The sequence below is a fragment of the Centruroides sculpturatus genome, unplaced genomic scaffold (genome assembly GCF_000671375.1).
Source record: "Centruroides sculpturatus isolate CEXI.00-Female unplaced genomic scaffold, Cexi_2.0 scaffold2103, whole genome shotgun sequence".
Taxonomy (NCBI): domain Eukaryota; kingdom Metazoa; phylum Arthropoda; class Arachnida; order Scorpiones; family Buthidae; genus Centruroides; species Centruroides sculpturatus.
Window position 1 is genome coordinate 56,579 of NW_019386262.1, and position 17,116 is coordinate 73,694.

Sequence of the window (17,116 nt, forward strand, 5' to 3'; positions counted from 1 at the left end):
TATGCATTTCTCGTTATTTGACTATTATTTTTTTACCAAGTCATTAATTATATATTTTTTACCTCCGTGTTCCTTAACCAGAAGCGACATTAAATTTGTATTGTACATGGCAGAATATATCAAAACTTCGGTATTGCTGTTAGTACCCTAGAAAAAATAATATATATGATTTACGTTGTCAGAATGTTATTAAACAAAAGAATTAATATCACAATGTATAAAGTAATTTTTAAAACAGCATTTTCATAAAAATAAGTTATATTCGACTGCCTATAATTTTATTCATATAATGACGGATGGAAGGCAGAGGCGGTCAAGGCAATAGCCTAAGCGCTCTAGAGGGCTCGGAATCGAATCCAGGAGAGCCGCCTTAGAAATTTTTCATAGATCCATGGGTTCAGATACGTCGGGCCCATCTTTGGTCCGACACGTCTGGACCCATAGACTTTGCCAAACTATTGTTGAATATGATCAAAACGTCCTCCTACTACAAACAAGGCAAAAAAATTAAATTTAAGTTATTCAAATTTTTGTTTTGATCTTTCAGTCTTGAGAGCTCTAAGAGAATCTTTTACTGGACCAGTATGATTGCAAACTCCAGAATGGGACATCTATATGGGTCCAGCATATCCCGATGAAATATATCCATAGAATTTCTGAAGATACGGCTTCGATTGAAACCAAAACTCACAAAGCGAAGGACTGATTCCTTTGCCGTTTTAGTCATCGAAAATGCTTATAAGGATTGCTTTAGATTTATCAATTTTGTTACTGTCCTCATCACATTCTGTTAGCTCATAAAAATTCTCAGTTATTTCTCAGGATAATAATATATTTTTTACTCTTTCTGTCATTAAGAAGGTCTTTTACGAAGTCCGTCGGAGATTAGGCCAGGACCATAATGGAATAGCCAAATGGTGAGAAACGAATTACCATCCGAAAAATTCCTTGGGTTTTTCGAACCTTTCTGATTCTAAGCCAGATTCTCGAGGATAGTAGTAGGCTAATGCCTTACCACGTCCAGTCTAGAGAAAATATCTAAACTAGAATCTAAAATATACTAAAAATAGTGGACTATAGTACATAAAAAAATAAATACCACTCCTGAAAGTTGTTTCGAAGATCCAATTGGCCCTGTCAATATGGCCCTGGCTCATAATGTATCCAAGTAATGAGACACGATCGACATTAGAAGGAGTAGGGACACTTGATGGATTTAACTAAAAAAGTTTCTTGGTATCTTCAGGATGGGATTAATAGAATTTTCAATGATTAATACGATTTAAATCTCCGAACACGGCGAATGATAGCAACATAAAAAGTGGCCAGATGGTCATTATTGGTGGTTCGAGTGTGTTATTAATAGGCAATCGATTATCTTTTATTTATTGCTGCATACTTATTTTAAACTCCAAAGTTTACATATTAATTAACGACTTACTTCGCAAATATATTTCCAGTGACGATGCATATCTTGATATAATTCTAAAGACGATTTGAAGTTCTGCAAGTCTTTAATTTTATAATTGAAATATTTCCTTTTTCTCGCTTCTAAAGCACCTTCGGCAGTTAGAATAGTCTAAGAATTTATTAAGACTTTGAAGTATTTAATAATTTATTACTTTATATTCAAGATTTTAAAAATTTTATACGGTATTTAAACTGTAAATTCACTTGGGCAATTTTATAGAAAGAAAACTTATTATTTACCTTATAATAAAATAGCACAGTGCGAATTTGTGTAAATGAGAATTTCTTTTTATAAAGTGAAAATCTTTCCTTTGCTCTTTCGTATAATTCGTCGTCTTCGATAGTTCTTCCGATGGATGCCAACATCGGCGCTTTATTCAAAGTAGAACCTTTCTCGTACGAATTACTTAGCCATCCCTTTAAAATAATTCAAGAAATAAAATGAAAATTATTTGCATATCAATAAAATATATGTAATGGCAGTCTTAGACGTAGAAAATTAGGCTATTGTCTAGGCCCTCGCGTTTGTAGGAGCTTAGGTATTTATAACTATCAGGAACGATTTTATACTTAATCTAAGCAAGCTCTAGTTTAGAGCCTCATTCGAAAAACTTTTATATTATTTCACGGAGCCTCTTATATTATTTTCAAAGAGCTCTTTATACAGGATGTGCAAAATATAGTAGATTATCACAGGCTTATAGAGCGGAGAAAACCTGATTAAAAAGTTTTAGGTCGTTCATTGATGCGAAGCTAATTAAGAGTCAAAGTGTAATATTAGTCAAAGCGTTAGTTTCGTGTACGGAGGAGCAATTAGAAACTGGCGTGAAAATCAACGTCTCTGTTCGGAATGTTGTCCAACTAAGAATACAGTTGTAGCTGTTCATCGGCGTCTTCGAGAAATGTGCAAACTTTCAATAGTCAGCATTAATAAAAGAAAAGCAAGAACCGTGCAAATACCAGATACGGAGCAGTGAGTTATTGCTAGAATTGATGAGGATTCTAGTACTAGTATAATACAAATAGAACTATAGGCTCCACTCATTCAAGTTTATGGCGTATTATTCGCGAATATCAATTGTATCTATTCCATTTACAGAGAGTGCAGAACTCGCACCACGCCATTTTCCTCTACGAATAGAAGTCTGTCATAGGCTTACGAGAAGTATTAATCCTCATTTTCTCTGAAATATGGTTTTCATATATGAAGCGATATTTATTTGAAATTCAATTGTAAATTTTCATAATTATTCACAGATGCATGAAATTCTGACGCTATCATCCAATATCGATAGAGAGGTTGCGGCCAAAGTTCAAACGTTAAACTTGTACGGCAAGCAGAAGTACACGTTTGACGTTTGAACTCCAAGTAAAATACGTTGCGGCGCACGTTGTTGAAAAATGGCAAAAACGTTTAACAACGACGAATGTAAATAACCAAATTAAACTATTTTAAAGTATTTATAGGATATTTAATAACACTAAATAATTATTTTTAATTAGCGTCGTGTCTCCTACCGTAGGACGATAGGACGATATGACTATCTCATACTTTTGTCGAGGGAAGTAGTGGCTTATGGAAATCCGAAAGCAGCTTGGAAAATTATTTTTAGAAAATTTACAAACCTATTACGCTGTTGATGGTAGATTCCGTGGAAGAACAAAACTAATTCTACAGATTTATGATAAGCTATTATGAAGACGAATATATGCGAATTCTATAGGCATTCCGCATCACTTGCAAAAAAATCGAATAATTAAATAATTTCTGGATTAAAATCGTCTTTTTCTGTACAATGTTATTCGTAAATGCTTAAATAATCATTATTTTAACCCCAAACACAAAAAGGAAGAAGTTTAAACCGATCTTCTAATCGTTATGCTAGACGTAGCCAACCTCCTAGACAGTGCCGTCTTTAGGGCAGGGCCCCCAGGCCATAGGGGTCCCCTAATCAGAAAGTAATAAAGTTGCAAATAAAAAATAGGTTAATTGAAATAAACAAATTATTAAAAATATCAAATACTTTATTTTTCCTATACGTAGTTAAAAATTATCTTAAAACTAAGCAAACTTAGAAAATTTTTCTTGGACATTTTGCTGCTGTGGAATTCATAATTAATTTATCGAAATTTACTTTATTAATTATATTTGATTCTATATTCATAATAGAAAGATTATTTAATCTCTATTGAGACATCGTATTACGATGATCATTTTTTATAAATTTCAAAATAGAAAATGAACGTTCACCGCAACAATTTGTAATCATTAAAGTTAAAAATATTCTAAGACTGATCCCTATACTAGGAAATGTACACCATAGCAAATCCTGCTTTATCAAAAAATACATATCTCAGATCGACATATTTTCTTTACCTTTATGTTACTATTGTTGCTGTTTCCTTAAGGGGGCCCATCTTGGTCCTGGCCCAGGGCCCCTTACGTTCTAAACAAGGCACTGCTTCTAGAATTGCCAGATGGCGGTGGTCGACGTCCGACGTTCACGTTTTGGGCTGAAAACGACGGCCGCAACCTCTCTAATATGAGAAACAATTCCGGCCGAAATATAACATCTTGGTCGGAATAATTGATAATTAATTGATTGATCTATTTTGCTGCCTCAACACTCGCGGGCCAAAGTTGCAATCATGTTCTTAATAAAAACTAGGTATCCTTTTAAAGGACATTCCGCTGGATATTCGACATCAGAATCTCTTCGTGTATGATGGCGTTCCATCGCTTTCCAATCGCCATACTCAAGAACATCTTGATAATAATTATTCAAATAGAGGAACTGGAAGAGAAGGACTAGTAACTCGACCTGCACGATCTCTAGATTCAAATCGTGTAGAGTTTTCATATGAGGACATTTAAAATATATGATTAATCTATTCCAATCGCCAACGGACAAGTTATAAAAATCATTAAATGCTACAAAACAATTCTCAATTTGCCATGGTACGTTGGTGTCCGAAGTCCTCGGAACTCGAACTGCCTTATCACTGCCAACGTTGGATAAAGTTTTGTGGCCTGCAGCAATGGCACAGAGATTGCAATGCGAAAATATAGGCTTGATGATCATTGCACTGTGCTACAGGCTGAGCTGTTTGTCATCAGCATGGCCACTTCCTGGTTGTCCGCCACCATAACAATAAAAAGATCAGCATCACTACGGATAGTGCCTCAGCTTTGGCTATCTTTCAAACAACAAACCTTCACTCCATTCAGAACTGACAGGAAGAGTTGTTAATAGACTCCATTCAGGAGTCTATTAACAACTCTTCCTGTCAGTTTTACATCAGCTGGACAAGAGCGGACCAGGGTCTCCAAGGCAGTTAAAGGGCAGATGCGCTCGCTAAAGAAGCATCTTCTGATCAGGACCTACCCATCGCCTACGGTAAAATAAACCTAAAAACAATCAAGGGCATCCTGTGACAAGACCTCATCACCTCTTCGCAAGAAGACTGGAACAATAACAATTCTATAACTCATGACTTTATTCCCGACATCAAGGACTTTCTTACTTACATGTGGTACACCCCTTGACACATGACCACTCAGATGTTTACTAATCACGTTAGGTTTTTTGCCTACCTGGCCAGGTTTAAGAACACTGACAGCCCTGAGTGCTCTATTTGTGGTACCACGGACAGTAGTGCACACTACATTCTGAACTGTTCAATGTTAGACTTGAAGTGCTTCCATCTCAGGATTGTTACTGAGGCTCATGACTACAATTGGCCTCCCCAAAACCTTAACTGCCTCCTCAGGCACAAAGACACATATGGTGCCCTTATCCACCTCATTGCTATGTACTTCAAACGGACATCTGTACCAGCATACTCTTAGTATATTGCCACTGTTTTCATTGTACATTCGCGCTCAATCTCTCTTCAGTGCAACCTCCACTTTGTTCCGCGTTTGCCCTTGTAAGTGCAAGAATTTTCTTTGCACTATTCTGCACAGAGCTTTCAAACCCACTTACTCGTCTATACCTTTAACCGTACGCGCTCTATATGTTTGTATATACGCGTTTTGTTTGTGTGTACTGATACACCCCTTTGCATCAGTCTTGTTCATGCCCCACACTAAAGCATGATTTTGTTCATTCTATTATTTTGTATTATTCTCATTGTAACCTATCAGGTTCTGTTAATTTTATTCTCCTGTACACGAGTCTACCCGGTTATGTTCCACGGCACCGGATATGTACTATTGGTATGTTATAAATGAAATAAACTGAACTGAACTGCATTATCACACTGTATTTAGTAATAGGACCAGGTATGATATAACGTAAAACAGTCAAACAGTCAAAAAATCAACCTTAGAATATTTTACCTACTGTAGAACATGCCTATTCTGTCACGATATGTAGAAACATCTTTAGGAAAGATTATGAACGAATGTATTAATATTACGCTACTAGCAGTATGGATGCCAATGAATACGACCAAGCCTGTTGGAAAATAACTTGGGTTAACACAAGTTCTAATTTCATGCCATATTTTGAGATTTTTCGATAAGAGTTCGATCCATACCTTACTGCGAGAAACACTATCAATGTGATATTTTATTTTAAAAAATCGTTTCTTCTCTGACTCAATGGTCAGATAATATTATATGGTAATGAAGATTAAAGGAGAACTAACTGAATTTTAGTAGAACAAATGACTACAGTAAACTGCTATTGACAGTATTTTACAGCATCTCTGAGTATTAATCGGCCTTGTAGTTCAAGTGACTGTAGAATTTGAATTCAAGTTTACTTTATTCTTAACGTGAAATCTGCATTATTAATTTTGCACATTGGCCAGAAGTATAGAATATAAAATATGAATATATATTAAACTTACGTCAATGACATTAAATAACGCATGACCATTAAAATAATGAATATTCATTGGAAAATAAGGGCAAGCGGGTCCGTTTGCTGAAAAGATGTTTCTCCATCTGGATTTCTGCAAAAATATTTAAATTTCAATTTTTTTTATAACTAATATAAAAGTAATTTCATACAATTGAAAAAAAAGTATTTTTAAAGGATTTAACAAGAAATCAATTTCTTTTTTTCGTTGAAGTTATGAATTTCTTGTTAATTAATGCTGTAATTACGGCGTGCGGATGAGAAATAGTAGTGATTCAAAACTACTTTTTCATAACTAAAGATTATATTATGTTTTAAGCACACATTACTATCATTTCAACTCCATGTTAGAAACAGGACACAATTATTTACAATATGCGTTGACACTAAAATTTCTATTTACCCCCCAGAAATGAAGAAATATTAGAGAAAGACCGCTTTCTTGAGAGTTTTTCCTTCAACCTCATGTACTGTACAGTACGTGGTGTTCTGTAGCTTTTAAAACTCGTTTATCAATGAAAGTGCAGAATAATATACACACGTAATTGATAAAACCGTTAACACTATGTATCGACCGAAATCGCAAGCGTGATATAATAGTAGAAATAAGGAGTGATATAATGATGATAACGTCGTCATCAATGTGATGGCGTTCGTAGACTTTGTTGTGGTAGGTTAAGTTGAGACCAAATATTGTCTTTCTTTATGATAAACTATCCACTCCCAGTTGCGAAATGGAATTTTAAGTGTTCCTAGATTTAGTCCAAAAATTCCGTATATTTCCACGGACAATGTACTTTTATTTAAAAATCTTTTCGCCCTGTTGACACTAAGAGGGGACGGCATGACGTTGGAGTTGGAGGTTTTGATCAAACTCGGCTAGGTTATAGCGCATCCCCATCGACTGACAAGTGCTAAGCAGTAAAAAGCAACACTCAAAATGAAAGAAGAAAACTGAGGTTGAAAATTGCAAATCACTTAACGCGAACTTGGTGATCGGCCGGCCACCATACAAATGACGGAAATACTAAAGGTTTTAAGTAACCTCGATTTTCTTCCCACCACCCACCACCTACGTTGTGAGCCTAGTCAAACCCACGATGGGTATGATTAAAAAGGCATGTTACAACCCAAAGAGCTGAAAGGGTAAAAACTTTCGCATTTAAACGATGGAATCAATCAATACTTACCAAAAAATTATAGCAAAATAATTTATGAATCGAAGACATGCACAATGGACTCATAGCTCCAGGAAACACTTCCCTAAAAAATGTAAGTTTCGTAAGTCAAAATTCTTTTAAAATGTTTAATATATAAATACAAGCTTTAATAAAAATTAAAGATAAACGCAGAAAGTTGAAAACTTGGATTTAGTCGCACAATTTGTTTGCTTTTGAAATTGTCACTAAATAGAGTGTGTAGTAAAACTGAAGTACCTCAATTAATAATAACTACATTATAGAGCAATGAGGTCGAAAGTCAAATGTTATGGCGATAACAATGCCCTTCGCAATGCAAATTATACTCGTAATAATTCTCGGATATTGAAAAGTTCTCTGTTACGGGATGGATTTGTTTAAAAATATCATTGATCTTTGACGAGGGAGCCAAACTGAGCTTCGGCCGTACTTCTATACTAAAATTTAATTAAGTTCTTAACCTTTCTGAAGCCGCGGAACACCATTTATTTACTTTTTATTACACGGAACATTCAAAAATTGATAAACAATTTCATGTTTACTATTCTCAGGAAACAATGAAGCAATAAACTAATAAACTTTAATATATTGAATAAAATAGAAACATGGAATTATCTATGAATATAGCAACGGGAATAAATTTGAATAAAAACTTTAAAATCTTTTCTTTCGTGGAACACTCGAGGTAGGTTCGCGAAACACTGGCCAAGAATCACTGAGATACAAGATACATTGTTAATTATTTTTAATTTTAAAATTATTCCAGCAAAAAATCTCTTGGATAGACTTTTCAAGTAAACGAAGTAATTATTTTGTCTGAGCAGTAATGGCACTTGGTGTGAATTCGGGTCAGCTTGAAATTTTTTGGATAGGTTAAGCCAGATTCATCGACATTCTTTAAATATAAAGTCAGACCCACAACGAAGGCACCCAGCCGCCGTTATTGCGAAGATAAAAATTGAACTGGTGAAAAATAGTTTTTCTTCTTACTCCCTGTCTTACTCCCTGACTAAAAAGTCTTTTTCCACGAGCATTGCGAACACGACAGTAGCTCACAAAGCGCAGACAAAATGGCTCACTGCGCAATGTAGTTGTGTGCTGTACATGGTGAGCCTGGCTTTACAGGATTCGGATTACCAAGGCTTATATGAACTATGTTATATTGTTTGTCAATTACGAATTATATTACGGGTGATAAAATTTATTAATTAGGCTATTTGGTAAAAATATCACTAAATACATTATTTCACATTATTTACCCAAGGTTTCCCGTAGATAAATATTCTTCTTCGTCTCGAAACATGCAGTCAAACTCATGAGCGATTTCGTAATCAGTTTCTGTTGTAATCGACGTAATGGGTCTCGACTAATAGAAAATCAAAAAATTTTACAGTTATTATTAGAAATGAGAAAACCGTAACCGTATTCCCTATTCGGTTTGAATTTTTTTAGGATTAATCTATATTGAATTAGTTAATCACTCGTAAAGATAGAGTATTCCATAGGTATGTAATGTAAATATAATATTTAGACTTTACATGAAAATCAAAGTAGAAAATCTTAATTTCCATCATTTAACAAAAAAGACACGGACGAAATATTAAATTAATATGACAATACCTGAAGAAGATACAACTGGTCATTCGAAAAGCACCATTCGATATCGCGGCAAGATCCGAATTCTTTTTCCAACTGAAATTATTTTTTTTAATTATTACAGCTTATTTGTTGTCCTGTGAATTTAATAATTTATAATTACAAATCTGTAAATATATATTTATGTATTTGATACAAGCGGGCGAGCGGTGTAGTCACTCCGCTATTTTATACACTATATAGTCTGAATTAAATTCCTTTTATGTTCCACTATTTGTTTTCGTTACAGTCGAAGAATTATAAGGATCTTTTGGAGTATACAGATATAAATATACGGGATTGTCTATAAGTAACGCTAGTTTTATATATTTCAACTACCATCCTCCCTGTAATGCTTCATAACGCATCGCACATATTCGCCTCAAAATTAAGTAACGCAGTAAAAAAGATTCTAGACCGGCTTCTTTTACCGTACTGAGGAATAATACACGGCGTTAAATACTAAACATTATATAAACACTAAGGCTTGCTGCGTAACTTTGGAAACAAAAATGATTCGTATTGTTACCCTCGCGCAAGGTTCTTGTAAACATCCCATCTTGTAACGCGTGTAAGATTACACTATTCTGCAAAAGAAAATTTATTTCCGCTTCCGTCAAATATTTTCACTGAATTTTTATAGTTTCGATGCTGTCGAATCCGATTCTGGCATCAGAATTGGCCTGACGCTCATCACTTTTGAGTGAAACGATGTTCTTGAAGGAAAACATTTCCTGTTGGAAATATTATATTTATTGGCTAATTTATGTTAATTTCTCTTTTTTCATAATTCTATCGTTTTTGTTCTGCCGCATATCCATTTGAGAAAGACTCTTCGAGTTCATCAGGAACAGCTCCTAGGTTGGCGGAAAAAAATTTAAATGGGAACGCAGGAAATGCATCTCCAATGATACGCTACAATCCAGTGTTTATTGGACGTTACCGACTACTTAACAATTTCCCCACAGTTGTTAGCATATACATTCTCCAAAATTTCTTCGTCTATGCTGTCAAAAGCTGTCTTACTTGGGGACCAACAAAAATTCCCTCCTTTACTTTCGCATCACTCTAATGAGAAAACTTTTGCTTCAGGTAAACAAAGCCTTCTTCTCTGTCCATACCTTTCACAAAGTTTTCCATCGAATTGAGCTTGGTACGAAAAAGACGTAAGAAAATTTTAGTTTTCTCCACTAGAGCATAAAAAGCAATATCATTATGCCTCGTACAGTACGTTTGCTTCGGACCAACTTTATCCAACAAGTGACAGCAGAATTTAGTAAAGACCCGTTAGTATATTATATAGTTCTCTGGAAAGAACAGTAAGAGAAAGTTTGTCTAATAGGTGCATTTTTCTGCAAAATAACTGCATTTAAAAAACTGTGAATAATAGAAGAGTTTGCACTTCAGATTCATATTTAGCATTTTGCACGAAAGGATTTTGATGCAGAACAGCGTTATCTGCATATCCGCGACACCTAATTTATTGACTGCTCCTATGTTTATATAATAAATAATAACTTAAAATTAATTGCGTTGACTGGCTACGCGCGTGACGAATGTTAAGGATAAGATTTGTGTAGTGAACAATTTTAATTAAAAAATTACTTTAAGAAACAAAATACTTTAACATTTTCTAAACAGAAATTACATACCATTATTCCGACATTTCCTAAATAAAGCGCTTGTTCGTCGGTCAAACAGCAATTATCTTTGAATTCAGTATTTTCTTCTTCGACAACGTCACCCGTCTCTGAAAAAAACATTGAATGCATTGATGTATATTACTAAACATTTTAAAGATTTTATATTTATGTACAATCTCGTATAAAAAGAGCTATGTTATTTGTCGTTTGTCTATGATCTCGCAGCAGCCCAATATTCTCTTCGACGGCCGTAAGGCTGGTAAGGTTTCTGTTTTGGCTTCCCGGAATCGAATCCCAGGCTATTTTCATCAGCAATCTGTCCCGGATATACTCGGCCCTGTCTTCCACCACCAGATCTTCACTGTTATGAGCCTGGATACTGGATATGGATAAATGACACTCTATACATACCTACACACCATCTATTCTGCAAATAACCGTGCATGAATGACGTGTAGGATAAACCCAGAAGAGAATAACGTTTTCTAAATATTTTGAAATTTAAATTGTTTTTTGAATTTTGATGAACAATAATGACTAAGTAGTGAGAATATAGCCTATAGGAATTTTATAATTAATGTACAACATTTAATACGCTGCGTTCGGGCACTACAGAAAAGAAGACAACGCTTTCTACGGGACACCGGCTCCTATTTAGGTGTTAGATGTGTGAAAAAAATCCGTAAAACATCGCACGGCCAGTCCGTTTCGGAGGCGCGAACTGGTGACCGGCCAGTGTTCAGTGGTTTTATCCACTAGACTAATGGTGGGCAAATTTCTCTTTAGATTTAAAATCTTTGCCAGGACAAAATTGTTTAAGGCGTGTTTATTTTATGTTTTTAATAATTGCACGAGTATCAAATCGATAGACCTACTTACCACTCACCACAACCATTGTATTTTTTTTTCCAATGCTAATATTATTAACAGTTAATTTCTGATTTATATCTCTCTCTAAACAAATGGTATCGGGTTCGGCTGTGGCAGCCACTACAGACTGAAAAAGTTTTATAATACTTAAATTATCTATGAAATTTAAAAAGGCATAAGTATTTGTTAAAATTCTAAATTTTATAAAGTACGATTCTAAGTTATACTTTAAATCAGAGCATCGTTACTTATTTATTAAAGAAATTCTTTTATGTATCTTTCTGTCTCGCGGACACTAAGATAGTGTTTTTCCATACACATCACGAGTTTTGCCGAAATCCACAACGAAGGAATAGCACGTAACAGATCCGACATCTGTGTCAAATCCCTTATTTTAAAAGTGGCTAATGATTCTGACTGCAACAGGCAAATGTTTTTAAGTGGTTATTGTATAAAAAGTTTAAACAATTTGTTATTTATATATAAAAATATCAAGTTTTAGTTACGTTTTAAATATGAATCAGACGGCAAACTTCGACCCGAAATTAGCGCGACGTTTCTTTAAAACAGTAAAGAACGGCGAAAACATTTCACAAATAGTTTTATCCGGATATGTCGGCCCTGCCTATCCCTCTATCACCGTGACACGGGACACAATGATGACTACGAAAAAATCTTTCTTAGTGTCCGCAGGAGAGAAATCAAATTAAATTAAGCAAAAATATTTGGATAAATTAATGCAGCTATAAAAAGTAGAGCAAATGAGCAGAAATGAAAATCAGTACCTCTCCTAGTCCGTAATTGGCTGTTATCGTTACGTGTTTTGGATTAGAAGTAAGAGGATTACAAGTAAACATAACACCCGCAACGTCGGCATTTACCATTTCTTGGATAACGACTGCCATCGGCAAGTTCAACAATTGACCGTTTTGCCTGTAACAAGTTGTATTTTATAGTAAACTAGCTTATCAGTCGCGCATTGCTGCGATCTCTGAACAAACGAAATTCCAGCAAACTCGTTACGATAAAATTCAATTTACATTTTAACATTTTTATCGAAACTTATTATTATTCATTTTCGCGGGGAAAACATTTCAAAGTGTCGTTTCAATTCCATTTATTTATCGGAGCGCTCGTGGATACACGATATTTTTTGTTTTTCCGTCTGGTGCGTACGCAAATAAATCGGAAGATTTTGCGACGCGTGAGTCGGCCACATACAGTTAGAAGCGCGGATTCTTCAAATTTAGCCCACATACTCGCAGCGATTGTTAGAAGCGCAATATTCCCCATTTATATATATACATTTAATCCTTTATTATTTTGATTATTTAAATGCTCCTTCCTCTCTTCCTTGGCGCGTTGTGAAATTTCTGATACTGTAGTTGGATAATAAACATTTTTATCGTAATTTGTCTTTTTAAATTATTTCGAGTCGATATTAAAATTTGGAAAAGGGGGATCCCTAGAACGGTAAAATAGGCGAATTTCCTCCTACGACTTCGGCCGTTGTTCGGGATACGGTTAAGGTTTTAACAAAGTTCGAGCGAATACGTAATTAGCAAAAAAAGTTGAAAGAAAGCGATTAAACAAAAATTATTACAAATATCGTAAATAACAAATGCATATATACAGATATTTTTTGGAGGGGGGAAATGGTCTTGGCAATTTGAAATCGATCGAACACACAATAAAATGCTTGTATACACGCGCGCCATCTATCGTAGGATAAATGTACTGTGCCAGAAACCTTCGCGGGAGTATATTAAACGACTTCCCAAAGTTTCGCGGCAATCGGATAAACGGTGTGGTAATGCTTGAAGGACAGACAGTCAGTCACACACGCACATTCATTTTTATATATATAGATTTACATTCTAACGATTGTAAGAAATTTTTTAAATATTAGACTAAGTTAATCTTAAAATTTTCAAAACTGTTAAATAATAAAATATCATACTAATTTGTTATTACGGTTACTTTTCCTTGTTTTAGATTGAACTTGACGAGATACGGTAACGCCACATCAAGGGGGAATGCCCCGAAAATCTTTCTATGGAAAACGGGTCGCTAACAAAACGCCGAAATCCCTACGTGGACAGCCGCTAGTAAGGCACGAACCCATCTGTCACTGGCGGGTTTTTGACTATTTTCCGAGAAAAAATGTTAATGTAACTAAATATTTAATTGTTACTATTAAAACATATTATATGGCATAGAAGTTTGTTAATCGGCAATACAGATCCAAAGTGGCGGTAGAATATGAAAAATGCCGAACTACGGACGATTTTTTTGTATTTTTGCAAAATTCCTCGACTCAAATAAATAAGTACAGGGAGCAGATTTTTGCATTTGCGAAATACCGAAGATTTATAATTATATTTCAGTAAATTCGATAGGAATGAAAGTTCTCACCTTTTGTACTCTATAGCTATAAACGAAAATTGCGATGCCCAACACTTCTTAACTGCAGTTAATATCTGACAAGAAAGAAGAATATATATATATATATATACATATGTAAATGTATTAAGGAAATTAAAACAATCATAATTATTACATTTCTGTGCTTATTAACTGTGTTTAAAACACAAGTGGAAAGGAATGCAACGTGACAGGTTATATACCGACTTTAAATTGAAATTAAGATAGGCTCGAACATCACGCGTATTAATTACGTATATATAAATTGGAATAGAAAGTCTTGGTTAGAAAGCTTTCCAATCCAAACCTATTAAAATGAATGGATCAATTGATCATTACACCAATCACCTCCAGTTATAATTAGAAAATGAGAATACGTAAGAAATTTATTTTCATTGAAATTGCAATGTAAATTCGTCAAGCCTTGCAAAAAGTAGAATATAAAATTTGTTTTTAAGTATTATAAAACTATTACGTATATAAATAATTAATTGGAAATCACTTACTTCTTTTAGTCCGGAGATTCCGAGATATGTTTCCATTTGACCCGCTGCAGACATATCTTCGCTATCTTCGCCTTAAAATTTAATAAATTCGTATTTAACAAATATTAATTTCGATACGAGAAAATTATTACTTTTAATAGGAAACTTATAGGAAGATAAAAGTATAAGGGTTTCGGACATGAGAATGTTTCGGTGGCCGAGTAAATAAAACCGCTACAACCGGCTGAAAACATGGCGGTTTCCCGGTTTTCTTCGACGTACAACGCCTAAATAGGTGCCACATTCCCACTAAAAATCCTTTTGGAAGGTTCTCCCCCTTGAAAAATCGCCTTATCCAATAACTCCATTCGATTCCCGAGAACATTTTATAAAAATGACTAAGAAGCGTACAGAAAATCTCATAAAAACAGTTACCGTGGAGTGACATTTTCCTTTTTTGTTTTTAAATTGTAACATTTCCCTGTGATTCCAAAGACGGTCTTTTCCTACGCTTATAATTCGTGTTGACTTACATTAGGGACAGCTCAATGAAGAAGGAACACGTAGGTCAATACATTCACGAATTTTTCTAAGATAACCTAAACTCGATCGAGTGCCGATGATGTCGGAACATCGCCTAGAGCAGCATACTAGTGCCTTTTTCGCATGCTATTTTTCATCCAACACAACGTTTACATTTTTCAAGCTTGTTTCAATTCCCGTTAACGAATTCAGTCCGAAACTCGCTGGAAATGAGAAGACGAAAAATCTTGTTTTCTTCTAAATTACTTCCATCTTCGAACGAAGATGGAAGTAATTTAAACATACAATTCTAAAAATATACTAGACTCTCGCTAATCCGGCTTCCGAATCGACCGGAATACATTCCAGTGCGCTCGCTTATGAAAATGTTCTAAACACGATGAAATGACCAAAGGAAACAGAAAAGGTAAAATATTTTATACTCTATTTTTTGGTGAACAGAAACTTCCGGATGAAAATGGCGTCAAGTTCCCGTTTCTATCTTCTGTTTCCGGTGTATTTTCCGATGATGTGGGGTCCAGCTTTTACTCACGTCACACATCTTCCTTTCCGATTTCTTTGAACAGTCTTGATGCGAGCGCGTTGCGTTGTTAGCCCGCATGCCTCGAAGAAAGAAAGGAAACGTATCGTGCCATTCACTCCACACCTCTGTACAAGAAATAGCCGGAGTAGCGAGAGTCTAAGTTTACGGTATTAGTTTTATTCTTACCGCAAGCCGATGATCTGACAGAAAATCGAATTTTATTTAAGTCATTTGTGTAAATTGCCTTCAAATTATTTTCAATTTCATCGCAGATTATATTTGGGAGCGAAACCTCAACAACTTCTTTCATAATTCTGAAAAAAATGCCAAGCAAAAAATTAATGGAGAATATTAAATTAATTATGTTTGGAAAAATAAAATGTTCTACCTTTGACATTCGACTTGTACGTCGCTTTTTGTTTTCCTAATAAAAAAAGTAATAAATAAATAAATAAAATAAAATTTTTGAATTTCTTGCAAAGAAAAGCTTAATTGTAAAGGGTGATAACTAATACTGAAAATTTAACGCTATCTCGAGATATATTTAGCTGGCCAAACGCAACAAAATCTTGTATAGTGACATTTCGGGACACGCGGAAGACACTTCCGTATAAAAAAATAGTACCAAAACTCACCAGTAGAGCAGTTTTGGCACTGCATGAAACCAACAAACATTTTACTTAAAAAGACAATCGTGTTATGCGGAGATCCTAACGATGCGGTGGATACTGTTCAATGTTCTGCATTCCGAAAGTGTGTTCAACGGCCGACCATAATTGATCATCTGTGATGCATATCGCACGCAGTGGAAATCATTTGTAACACGTTCTCAATAATCCAGAGTCTGATGTATCCTCGTAATTAAAAATCACAATTTAAAGCGCCAAAAGTACCACACTGGCGAGTTTTTACGCAAATTATATGCAAAAATAATACAAACCGTGTTATTTTCTGTAAAGAAGAAACGATGTGTTTCATTCTATTTGTATCCTGAAATATTTTGTAGGCTTTCGTCGTCACGACAACACCTTTGGGGACTATGAACTAATAGAAACAAATAAATACAATTTTGCATTAATTAATACCAGAAGAACTGAATGATCAACAAGAATTAAAGAATAAAATATTCAATAAATACGCGAGATACTAAGAAAACCAGTTTTTAAACGCAGTTGTTGATTTAGGCATATCTTAAAAATTACGCTTTATACACAGTATAAAGTCATATTCACATACGAAATTATAGAACTATAAATAAATAAATACAATACTGAAGAATTATATAAATATAGGTGTATAAACTATAGACAACACATTATATTCAGAACTTTAACAGAATTTAATAAATGAAAAATAATTAGTCAGTTTAACACCTTCTTCAATATATTCTTGTAATTAAGTTGTTATATTATTAAATATTCAATTAAGCCTACCGGTGGCCGAGTGAATGATCACG

The 17,116-nt window shown here is 34.5% G+C and overlaps 1 protein-coding gene across 3 annotated transcripts in view; it reads right to left on the bottom strand.

Moving 5' to 3' along the window:
- Window positions 1-16,698, bottom strand: part of LOC111614316 (putative phosphoenolpyruvate synthase) — a 24,675-nt gene extending 7,977 nt beyond the window's left edge. The window contains exons 1-15 of one of the 3 annotated variants that reach the window (XM_023355681.1): window positions 16,601-16,698; window positions 16,049-16,084; window positions 15,847-15,974; window positions 14,616-14,686; window positions 14,101-14,165; window positions 12,471-12,618; window positions 11,695-11,812; window positions 10,825-10,922; window positions 9,158-9,229; window positions 8,797-8,903; window positions 7,529-7,601; window positions 6,328-6,432; window positions 1,711-1,887; window positions 1,442-1,579; window positions 63-147 (exon numbers count right to left, since the gene is read on the bottom strand). In XM_023355681.1, coding sequence (XP_023211449.1) covers window positions 63-147; window positions 1,442-1,579; window positions 1,711-1,887; window positions 6,328-6,432; window positions 7,529-7,601; window positions 8,797-8,903; window positions 9,158-9,229; window positions 10,825-10,922; window positions 11,695-11,812; window positions 12,471-12,618; window positions 14,101-14,165; window positions 14,616-14,686; window positions 15,847-15,974; window positions 16,049-16,084; window positions 16,601-16,638 — 1,459 coding nt within the window. In that variant the 5' untranslated portion in view covers window positions 16,639-16,698. Of the gene's footprint in view, window positions 1-62; window positions 148-1,441; window positions 1,580-1,710; window positions 1,888-6,327; window positions 6,433-7,528; window positions 7,602-8,796; window positions 8,904-9,157; window positions 9,230-10,824; window positions 10,923-11,694; window positions 11,813-12,470; window positions 12,619-14,100; window positions 14,166-14,615; window positions 14,687-15,559; window positions 15,624-15,846; window positions 15,975-16,048; window positions 16,085-16,295; window positions 16,482-16,600 lie in introns of those variants that run through there. The other 2 variants (XM_023355682.1, XM_023355683.1) reach the window with 2 other exon arrangements.
- Between the last annotated feature and the right edge of the window lie 418 nt (window positions 16,699-17,116).